This window comes from Mesoplodon densirostris, chromosome 2, assembly GCF_025265405.1.
Source record: "Mesoplodon densirostris isolate mMesDen1 chromosome 2, mMesDen1 primary haplotype, whole genome shotgun sequence".
Classification (NCBI taxonomy): Eukaryota; Metazoa; Chordata; class Mammalia; order Artiodactyla; family Ziphiidae; genus Mesoplodon; species Mesoplodon densirostris.
The window spans coordinates 33,690,481-33,702,832 of record NC_082662.1 but is presented as its reverse complement, the minus strand read 5'-3'; the positions used below and the strand labels follow the sequence as shown (position 1 = coordinate 33,702,832).

The 12,352-nt window shown below is 40.8% G+C and overlaps 1 protein-coding gene across 1 annotated transcript in view; it reads right to left on the bottom strand.

Annotated features, from left to right (window-relative positions):
• Positions 1–11,854, bottom strand: part of RLF (RLF zinc finger) — a 79,772-nt gene extending 67,918 nt beyond the window's left edge. Inside the window, exon 1 of the mRNA XM_060089584.1 lies at positions 11,613–11,854. Coding sequence (XP_059945567.1) covers positions 11,613–11,849 — 237 coding nt within the window. The 5' untranslated portion in view covers positions 11,850–11,854. The remainder of the gene's footprint in view (positions 1–11,612) is intronic.
• Between the last annotated feature and the right edge of the window lie 498 nt (positions 11,855–12,352).

Here is a 12,352-nt window from a genome sequence, read left to right as displayed (position 1 = left end):
TCTCCATTTCATAAGACAATAAAACATAATATTGACGAAACATGAAGTTTAACCCACATTTACTGTTAGAACTTCATGGGATAATTTACTCTAGGTTTAACATTTTCATTTACCAAAATCAAGCTTTCATTATGAAGAAAAGAGCCAAATAAGGATAGTGAGCATAACAACTAGTGTAAACAAATAATTTCAGCTCAAATTAGTAGAGTGGTTTCCACTGGGATGGGCATTTACCCTAAAGGTGTAAATGATAACCCATCAAGGGGCAGAAATAGAATATTGAAACTTTTATTTAAATTAGTTTTAAAAGTCTCATCCCTTTTACACTTCTGTGTTTGCTTGTAATTTATATATTGGTACTGCATAAATAGAACATTTAAAATTTATTTATTTCAATAAGGATACACAAGGCAAATGTTTGGAGATGACTTAGAAAATAATCCTTAGCAAATGTTTCCCAATAGACTTATGTCGTTTTAGAGGAGAATCACATCTAAAAGGTCATCTCATTTAAGCAGCAATTTGAGGCCCATAACAAACCGATTTGGTGCAAGGTAATACATCCATTCAGTGACACTTTATTTGAAAACATATAAAGATAACAACATAAGAAAAACTTGGCTAATGTAAAGCACTAGGGTCTTTCCATTTATTCAGCTATGACTCAGTCTTCCCAAAGATTCCCAAATCTCCCCAAAGTAGTAACGATCAATAAATGTTTGTTGGAAATGAGTACACTGACAAATCTCTCACAGCAACAATCAATCACTAAATTTTATGATACATTCTGATGGCCTCAGGTTAGGCTGCAACTAACACTCTGTAGTATGTTCTGCTTCTTGAGAACCTCAAAGCAGCTTGGAATCTTAAGATTACAAGGTCACACTAGATGATTAGACACAACCAAATTTTAATGACTTTTAAATAATAACATTTTAAAACAGAAGTATGTTAAAAAAAAAAAGGTAAAGACAAACCTCACAGGGAAAAAAAAGTAAATATCTAATACACATGAAAAAATAACAAGGACTTCCCTGGTGGTCCAGTGGGTAAGACTCCGTGCTCCCAATGCAGGGGTCCAGGTTCAATCCCTGGTTGGGGAACTAGATCCCGCATGCATGCCGCAACTAAGTGTTCACATGCCGCAACTAAGAAGCATGTATGCCACAACTACGAAGCCAACATACCACAACTAAAGATCCTGCATGCCACAACGAAGATCCCGTGTACCACAACTAAGACCCGGTGCAGCCAAAATAAATGAATATATAAATATTTTCTTAAATGCTTTTAAAATACAAATTAATAGTGTGATAGCAATTATCTGCCACTATCAGATGGGCAAATATTAAAAAGTTTAGTAATACCAGGGTTGGCAAGGATATAGTGAAACAGGGACTCCATAACACTATTGGTGGAAGTACATACTCAAATTCTCATAGGCCAGTAGCTATCAAAATTTAAAAAAAACATTCTCTTTAGTCCAGTACTGTAATGTCAATGCCAGGAATTTATGTTATGGATATAAGTAACTAATGCTTAATGTTTAAGGTTGTTCACTTCAACCTTATTTGTGGTAACAACAAAAAAGAATAAAAATTATTTAATTATGGTAATGTTCAACATGTACTGATTCAGAAAGTTGTCCTCAGTATATTAAATCAAAATGTAGGGACTTCCCTGGTGGTCCAGTGATAAAGAATCCGCCTTACAATCAATGCAGGGGATGCGAGTTCTATTCCTAGTCAGGGAGCTAAGATCCCACATGCCGCGGGGCAACTAAGCCCATGCGCCACAACTACCGAGCTCATGTGCCTCAACTAGAGCCTGCATGCTGCAAACTACAGAGCCCATGCGCCCTGGAGACTGTGCACCACAACTAGAGAAGAGAAAACCCGCACACCTCAACTAGAGAGAAGCTTGTGCACCACAACGAAGAGCCCATGCGCCGCAACAAAAGATGCTGCATGTCTCAAGGAAGATCCCAAGTGCTACAACTATGACCCGACGCAGCCAAAAATAAATTAAATAAAAAAATAATAACTCTTTTCAAAAATTAATTAATTAAAATGTAAATTGCAGAAGAGTGTGCATTTTAATTTTTAAGAACACACAAGACACCATTAACTGCTCTGGGGAGTGACTGGAGGAACTGAAGGCAAAAAAGGGCTTCTACTTTTCCCTTAAACCTTTCTGTAGCTTCATATATTCTGTCTTGAGCATAGCTTTTACAGTTTTAAAATTTTTTTAATTAAGAGCATTGAAGGTTTTGGGACTTCCCGGATGGCGCAGTGGTTAAGAATCCGCCTGCCCGTGCACAGGACATAGGTTCGAGCCCTGGTCCGGGAAGATCCCACATGCCACGGAACAACTAAGCACATGTGCCACAACTACTGAGCCTGCACTCTAGAGCCCATGAGCCACAGCTACTGAAGCCTGCACACCTAGAGCCCATGCTCCACAAGAGAAGCCACCGCAATGAGAAGCCCACGCACAGTGATGAAGAGTAGCCCCTGCTCAGCCCCCGCTCACCGCCAACTAGAGAAAGACCCGTGCACAGCAATGAAGACCCAACGCAGCCAAAAATAAATTAATTAATTAAAAAATAAAAATAAAATCAATGCAGTTTTCAATGGAATACTATGCAGTTTTTTTAACGTAGTTAATATGTGTGTGTTCCATATGAAAAGATATCTACAATATATTAAATGAAATAAACAAGTTTTAGTATATAAACTTGACACTATTTTTCTAAAAATAATACATATCACGTGGAAAAATTCTGTAAGTATACATTCCCAAACTGTTAACCTAAGAAAACGTAGTACTGAAGTATAGGGAGTATATGGTAGTTTTCATCTTAACTTTCTCTTCTTTTACGTTATTCTAAGTTTTTACAATTAGAATGTGTTCATGAGTTGCTTGGGCAACTAAAACTTTTAATATTTATATACACACATATACTATATGTGCTTTTCCAAAAATCAGAATAATACATCAAGTTATTAACAGTGAGACTATATGGTACTTTCACTTTTTACTTTATGCATTTATACATCTTGTCTTAAGCTTCTAGAATGAGCATGTATCAGTTTGGAGTCACAAAAAACAAAAAATATATATAATTAGTTTTATTTCTTTAAGATACCTTATATATTTTAAACATACATATGGAAAAAAGAAAATGAAATCCCAAATTAAAATATGCCTATTTTATACAACCACATATCATAAAAATACAATTCCCAAGCTAAGTCATTCATTCTATCATATCTGGTAATAATTCTTATGAGTGTCCATATTAGAAGGCATTACTGTGCTGGCTAATGTGACACACTCAGGTTATTTCTTTGGAAGTAAAAATACTATGAGATCAAATGTCAGCACAATAAGCTACTAGATCCCTCCAAAAAGGATAAGAAAAGTCCTCTAAAAAACACATTAGAGAAATCAGGCACAGCACAAAAGTGAGGAGAAAAGACAAATACATCAGTAGTTTCGAAGCTTCCTATGTGCAGAAATATAGGTAAACCTAGATGAATAAACTTGAACTCAAAATATGTCTGAAATGTAATTCATTCTCAACTTCCAAAAAATTATAATACATTAAAATATTTTTCCTTTGGGACAGTAAGTATAATCTAACACCTGCAAAAACTTTGGAGGGAAATATTTTTTATAAAAAGCTCACAGTCAGGACTTCCCTGGTGGCACAGTGGTTAAGAATCCGCCTGCCAATGCAGGAGACATGGGTTTGATCCCTGGTCCCGGAAGATCCCACATGCCACGGGGCAACTAAGCCCGTGTGCCACAACTACTAAGCCCGCACTCTAGAGCCCAAGAACCGCAACTACTGAGCCTGCATGCCACAACTACTGAGCCCACACGCCACAACTACTGAAGCCCATGCGCCTAAAGCCCGTGCTCCACAACGAGAAGCCACCGCAATAAGCTCGCACACTGCAACAAAGAGTAGCCTCTGCTCGCCGCAACTAGAGAAAGCCCACGCACAGCAACAAAGACCCAATGCAGCCAAAAAGAAAAAAAAAAAACAACTCACAGTCATGTTTAGGCTAACACCAGGAAATCAGAACTCGGTGGTGTGCAGAAACATAAAGCAATCAACTCTTCACCACACTAATTTGCTTTACTATAATGAAAGTAAAGCATGTGATTTGGGGGCTGACATAAGGTTTAGAACATGGCAAAATGTTTCATTTATTTTTTTAAATTAATTTTTATTGGAGTATAGTTGCTTTACAATATTGTGCTAGTTTCCACTGTACAGCAAAATGAATCAGCTATACATACACACATATCCCCTCTTTTTTGGATTTCCTTCCCATTTAGGTCACCACGGCGCATTAAGTAGAGTTCCTTGGGCTATACAGTATGTTCTCATTAGTTATCTATTTTATACATGGTATAAATAGTGTATATGTGTCAATCCCAATCTCCCAAATGTTAAATGTTTTAGACACCTTAATTTTGGCAAATATTGTACAATATTTAAATGTCTCTCTAGAAGAGTCACAATGTGTCATATTAAAAAAACGTTTAGGGACTGCTCTGGTGGTGCAGTGGTTGAGAGTCCGCCGGCTAATGCAGGGGACACGGGTTCGGTCCCTGGTCCGGGAAGGTCCCACATGCCGTGGAGCACCTGGGCCCGTGCGCCACAACTACTGAGCCTGTGCTCTAGAGCCCGCGAGCCACGACTACTGAGCCCGCCTGCCTGGAGACCGTGCTCCGTAATGGGAGAAGCCACCGCACTGAGGGGCCCACACACTGCAGCAAAGACACCGCAGCTAGAGGGGGACCGTGTGCAGCAACGAGGATCCAATGCAGCCAAAAATAAATTAATTAATTAAAAAACAACAACAAAAACCGTTTATCCCAACGTTTTCCCAACTTACATGAACAAATAATCCTTATTTCAAGAAGTGCTTATGGGCTTCCCTGGTGGCGCAGTGGTTGAGAGTCCGCCTGCCGATGCAGGGGACACGGGTTCGTGCCCCGGTCCGGGAAGATCCCACATGCCGTGGAGCGGCTGGGCCCGTGAGCCATGGCCACTGGGCCTGCGCGTCCAGAGCCTGTGCTCCGCAACGGGAGAGGCCACAACTGTGAGGGGCCCGCGTACCGCAAAAAAAAAAAAAAAAAAAAAAGAAGAAGTGCTTACGAATACATATATTTCATGGAACAAAACATAATTTAGGAAATGCTGATATAAGAAAAACAGCATGGGCTCTGGAGTCAAAGACTTCGCCACAGCTGTGTGATCCTGGGAAAGTTTTGTAATTTCCCTGGATCTGTTTTCTACCTGTAAAAGGAAAATACCACCACCTACCCAAGTGCCTGGCACACAAAAGATGCTCAATAAATTAAATATCCCTCTATTTTTTCATATGGTTTCTATGTTGGCTTATGTCAGCAATGAAAGTTTTAGGAATCTATTTTTTATACCATCTTGCAATCTATGTTTGGGTTTTAAAGTATGGTGTCAATCATATCCAAAATAAATGCTTCAATCTGGCTAAGAAAGCTTGCTGGAAAATTCATTACTTTAAATATTGGTGGAATATAAGCAACCAGGGGAAGTTCTTAGAAAATATAAATAAAATTAAAATGAGGTTCTACTCTTAGTTAATCAAGATACAAAGGACAATAAGACCTGATCCCTACTAGGAAGCAGCATAAACCTGTTGACAAGAAAAGTTCCTATTTCTTGATAAAGATAAGCTAAGTCTTGCTTGTTACTCTTAAGAAGTCTAGTCAGGGATTTATGGAAGGAAGGAGATAAAAGATCAATAAATATTGATTGAGTAGCCATTAAGTGCCAGGGACTATCTAGGCACTGGGTAAACAAAACAATAAACACCCTCATGATGCTTACATTCCAGGTGGGGATACAGACAAATACACATATCAGACAGAGTCAGTGATTAAAAAGAAATATAAAGCAGTGTTAAGGAGTCCAAAGAAGATGGGGAAGTGCTGTTTTAGATAAGAGAGTCAAAGAAGACCTCTGGGAGAGATGACAGATGTCTAGAACTGAACGAAAACAAAGCACATTTTAGTTTGCCAATGCATTTGCAGTTTTGAAATAAGCGGTGTGTTCTTTCTAGATTTCTTAACTAACATTGTTCAGAAGAGTATGATACACAGGTAGACACAGAAGTCACTAGGGACCACAGTACAAGAGACTGGGTGGTACCACAGTAAATAACAGCACCCAAAGTTCTCACTGCTTCACAGGTCACATTTATAATAATATGTTTTGGTTACACACACTGAAAAGCTAGCTCTTGCTGTTATAACTAACTGTCATTTAGTTCCTATTTAGACATCTCTCAGGAGAAGGCAGCACAAGAAGAAAAGCTAATGCATTTAATAAAAGCCCTTTAAAATAAATAATTGAAAAAGGTAAAAATAAATGAAAGAGGTAATACTCAAGAGTCTTCATGGCCACCAACCTCAAGGAGTTAGGAAGACTGATCCTCCCCATCTCAACATCTCCAAACTGTTGTCCTATTAGACTGGTAACTCTTCCTCAATACCATATAATGCCTCCTATTTTCTCCCTCCATCAACACTAGCCCTCAATCCACACATGTAAATGTGTATTTTATTATATTTATTATATGAATGTAAGCTAAGTTGACAAGTATTGTCTCTAAGAAATGACCAAAATCTCCTATCCTGTTCCTTTACAGGAATTTCTTATGGTAAAACTGCCTTTTAACATACTAGATTTTACATTAGGTGTTTCCTTTTTTTTTTTTTTACCCCCCCCCACCCCAGTACGCGGGCCTCTCACGGTTGTGGCCTCTCCCGTTGAGGAGCACAGGCTCCGGAGGTGCAGGCTCAGCGGCCATGGCTCACGGGCCCAGCCGCTCCGCAGCATATGGGATCCTCCCGGACCGGGGCACGAACCCGTGTCCCCTGCATCGGCAGGCGGACTCTCAACCACTGCGCCACCAGGGAAGCCCTAGGTGTTTCTTTTGAAGTACTCATATCTTGAGTATATTATGAAGTTCCTACAATATAATTCATTCAACAGATTAGTTTTGTGGGCCAGGCATTGTATTAATTGCTAGGTACCAGGTATACAACAAAGACTTGTTGGCTTACTAGTCAATACAAGAGATAAACATGGATAAAAACATTCAGGTACCAGGCCGATGTACAAGATGCTACTGGAGTACATATTCTAAGTGAAAGAATCACCTCATTCTGTCTGCTGAAATCAGAAAATGCTCTAAAAAAAACGTATTATTTGAGCCAGGTCTTAAAGGATAAATAAGCAGATGAGGAAGGGGTGACCCTGGGGTTAATCAAGTGAACTGAGAGATGAACACTGGGATGAAGGTAGACAAAAAAAAAAAAAAAAAAGTTGGGTGTAAGGGGTGGAGCAAGTCCAGATCCTAAAAGGCTTTGCATGCCAGGCTGATAAGTGTGAATTTTATCTTGCCTTTTGGGAAAAAACCATTGAAGAATTTTAGGGAATAAAGTGACTAATAAGATAATGTTTATAATTTAAAAGGAACATCAAAATGCATTGCTGATAAGGCCAGTAAGAAGGCAAGAAAGATTAGTGAAGAGTTGCTGCAAAAGGACATTATGAAGCCTGAACTAAGACGGTGACAGCAAGGAAAGGAGTTAAAACCACAGGTATGTGCAAAGTGTCAAAAGAACACAAACAACTAAGAGGAAATCTATCTAGTAAAATCAAAGAAAGCTTCACAGACAAGGTGACATTTGCACTGGGCCCTAGAGAAGGAAAACTTGCCATGCAGAAAATGAGAGAACAGGATAGAACAGCACAATGAAAGGGAAAGACATAAAAATGCTTAATGAGCTGAGCTTTTGTTAAAGTAGTAATTCCATCCTTTTGTAGATCAGTCACTTGGGAAATATTTACTGAAAACCTAACATGTGTCTTGGATCTTGAAGAATCCAATGAAAATTAAGATCATCTTTTCCAAAATAATGCATCTGGAAATTCACAGGCAAAATTTTAATCATAGGAGTAACTGAGATCCCACTTTGATCCACGAACTCCAACTAAAGTACTCCTGAATAAGTAACAGTAGAACTGGGGTGATGGGATAGGCTAGGTAAGAGCTGAAAAGTAAGCTGGGGGCAAGGCTGTTAAGACTTTTTATTCCAAGAAATCTGGATAACTCAGATAATTCTAGGGCCATTGTTTTTTACAGAGATTGTTTTATTTAGTCCACACAACAGTGTATTTACATAGAGAACAGTAAGTACTGTTATTATTCCATTTGCCAATGAGAAAACTAAGGTTTAAAGAAAATAACATGTGCCAAGGTCACACAGCTAGTTTAAATGGTAAAGCCAGTATGCCCATCTCATTTAGGCCCTTTGAACTCAATCACTAATCTAGGGGAAAATGATATACATTCAGTACTTACCTAATTTAACATTTAAAAATCTACAAAGTCACTGTTAGTTCCAGAACTCAAAGTGTCTCATAAACAAGGTTTACTCATAAAACTACTCTGCTTGATAGTCTCAAAGTATAATTTCAAGTTATTAATGAAGTCTACTTTAAAAGTGTTCAAAATTTGTGTTACAAATACAACAACCAGTTGGAAAACTTCAGGAATCTGGGTTCCCAAAATATAGCAAGAATTTGAGAGGATATCATCAATTTTTCAGCAAAACAAAGAAAGACTGTTTTCTGGAGTTAATCTTATCCACACTGTCTGTCTGGCAGACAATGTTTTCAGAAAAGGAACTGAGGGAAGGGGGAAACACACACACACACACACACACACACATCCCATAATCACTGAATACAAATTTTCACTGACTACAACTTCATCTAAATATCATTTTCTTAGTAACTATTACTTCTGAAGTTTCATTTTGATCATCTTCACAAACTTCTGAAAATTGAAAACATGCCCAGAATGAAACAAGCTTCTCTATCCTTTCATATGTTAGTTTATTTCTTGATTTGGTGCAATTCCAAAGACAGAGCCATTTCTTTTAAGTGCTGCAAGAGCTAGAGAGAATACGGTCCCAGCCTGTTGCAGGAGGGATCTACTTGGCACAGTATAAGTCCTTAAGACAATATCTCTAAACTAAACACATGATGGAAATAATTTTGTGGCAGTTAAGCATCCCAGAGAGCACAGGTCAGGCCTTTATGATAATGTAATACAACTACATCTCTCTACACATTCATTAGGTGCTCCTGCAGGGCAGGCTCCTATCTCCAGCACTTAATGCAATGTCAGGCACACACACACAATCAGTAGATGAATAAATTTTATTCTGCCTTTCAAATGTGAAACCAAAAGCTATTCAATCAAATTTGGATAGTGAAATTATTCCTACTTCATCATAAAATTTTTAAAAACTTTTCTGTATCTGGTAAGAAAGGATACCCTATTGATTTTATCTGGGGGGGAAAATGTGACAAAAATATTGTGATAAATACTGCGAAGGGTTGAATATAAACTTTCTGTCTACTGTTCGTATAAAGCACTACAAGATAAAGGTCAGAAAACAAAACATAATCTCACAGTCATAGTTTGCCCCAGGTTATTAGCTAGTAAGTAGTAGAGTCACAATTAAGACCCAACTAACTCGAAATCCAATGTGCTTTCTATTACAATATACCGTCACAGATACTCCTTTTATTTTATTAGTGCAAAAAATTGTTTGGGGAAAATTTCAGGCCAAAAAAAGGAACTTCATAAAAAAGACAAATTACAAAAGTACTTTCTTTTAAAAATTCTTCTGTGCCCTCACATATCTAAGTATCACTAATACTCAATACATTAAAATTCAGTTAAAATGATATCAGAGCTGCCAGCAGTTGGCATAAAGCAGAATGAATACATATATATATATATATATATATATATATATGTTATCCTCTGACAAGCTTCAATTTGATGGGTTATATCCATTCTTGCTATTCTTCTAGGAAAACAACGCAAGCTTAGGAGGCTTACCCAAAACCAACAGTGTTTCTGCTCTCCTCCTCACTAATCCGGGTCCAATTAGCTCCCTCTTCTCCCAAAGCACTGTTTTCCTTCTCATCTCTACCTTTGACGCTGGAATACCATCCCCTTCCCCGATATTCAAGACTCATTTTCATCCCTTCAGCCATAGGGCCTTCCCAGCCCACCCCATCTAAATTGGCCTCTCCCAGTATTTCTACAACGCCTCCTCTTCCATCATTACCAAAACTGCATTGGCAATAATGTTATTTCTACTACCGCCTCCCAACCGTAAGCTCATCAAGGGTAAGTGCAGTCTTATTTATGTTTCCTCAGCCCTTGGTAAAGTGTTTGGCACCATCCTATGGAGTCAGTAAAACTTTGTAAAGTAAATATGTGTCCTAAGAATGTTCACTGCTGGTGAAGAAGCAAAGAACACCTTAGTACTTCAGAGTTCAGGGAAAGGCTGAGGGTTGTAGACATAAAAACTGGAGTGATACAAAGTATGGAAAAGATTAGCAAGGACAAAACCCATTCAGAGATGAAGTGCTTCTGGCTCAGCAGAGAGGAGGGAGAAAAACATTAAATCAAGTCAATTTTTGATTCTTCTCCGGACCAACAGAGCAAATTGTCCCTCAAAATTATAACTTTGGAACACCGCAATTTATTCAGCACACTCAACTACTCATTAAGAGCCCAAGTGCCAACGATTATTTTGCATTTTCTAAGGTGCACCAGGTGAGAAGCAGAGGGGCGGCTCCAAAACCTGATTAGAACAAACAAGCAGACGTAGAAATAATAATGGCACATCTTTAAATTTATAAAGAAAAATCTTGGCGTGATCCTGGAAACGAAACTAAGCATACCAAGAAATATGTAATCATAGGTTTAGGACTTACTACGGCACAGAAATGGTCACAGAACTGCCAAAAGAGACCACACTCCTCATCTTTCCCAATCCTCTTCTACTCAAAGAGCCTAATAACCACTACAAGGATCACGAGCCTCATTTCTGGCAGCACAATTCTCAAAGGAATATAGAAGAGGCGAAAGAACAGCTTTGATGCCCCCCCCACCAAAAAAGGCAGTAAAAACCAACCAGCCAACCAGCTCCACAATCCTTAAGCAGAAAGCCCTAGACGCCTTTCAAAGCCAACTGTCATATCTTTTAGGGGCCCAGAAGACGTTGACTCCAAACATAAGTCTCTGGCCCCAACATATATCTCCGGATTATCTAGGAAAACCCAGGTTTTCCAATTTGGAGATCTGCACTCTACTCAAAAAAGCATCTCCGGGAAGGAACGAGCGAGCAATCAATCCCTCAGGAGGCAATGGCGCTCCAACCACCAGCCGGGAGGACAGGCAACGACGACAGGGCACGGCCCTTCCAGGGAGCTGCCGGCGCCCTTCGGGCTCTCAGTCTAACCCAGCGCAACCCGCCCTGGCGGTGGCCGAAGTCGGGCAGTGGCTGAGGGGGGCCAGCGGTCGGGCTTCCGAACTGGGCCTTCCCGGCCCGGGGGCGCGGCAAGACATGGAGGTGGCGCCTTTCAGTCCGGCCCCGGCTGCAGCAACGGGTCCGGGGCCTCTTCCCCTGGCCTCCCCGCCCTGCCGCCCTCAGCCAGCCAGTCCGCCCCTCACCTGGCAGAAGCTCCGGCAGTAGTTCAAAGATGAGACCTCCGACACCTCCTGCTCCCTCAGCTCTGTCTCCAGCTGCCATAGACACGGTCGCAGCCCTGAGGCTCCTGGCGCCGGAGATGTAGGGCTATGACCCCGAGCCATGGACTCTGTCTCGGTTCCGTCTCCGGCTCCGACTCCCGCCGGAGCCTCAGCCCCAGCCCCGGCGGCGGCGGCGCCGTCTCCCTTTCCGTCCGCCATCTTCCCACGGCCCAGCAGCGCGTAGGCAACCAAGCCACGTGACTCAGACCTGGCCCCGCCCCCGGTCAACCGCGCTCTGTGACGCACCCCTGGGCGACGCCGACGCCCGCTGGATTCCGTCACTGGAACTCGGGATGCTCCTCCCCTCCGCGGCCTCCCCGACAGCCGCCCGGGCAACGGCCTGGCAGCAGTTGACCAGGGGCTCCTGCCCACTGCAGTCCTTCCAGACCTTTTGGAGTCGTGGGGTCACCGAGACAGACATACCTGTAGATATAATCTAGATATGGGGGAATGACATTTGAGCTGCGATCTGAAGAACGGGAGAGATGCAGCCCTGAGAAGAGCGTTAAAGGAAAGCATCCCCAGTAGAAGAAAAATAAGCAAGCCTGTGGAGGTTGTGAGGCCGAAATGAAGACTAGCCCATGGGAAAGTGGTTTATAATAGAGAGGGCATTACAAGTCAGTACGTAAAGGGTGAACTTTTCAATAAATGGCGCTGGAACA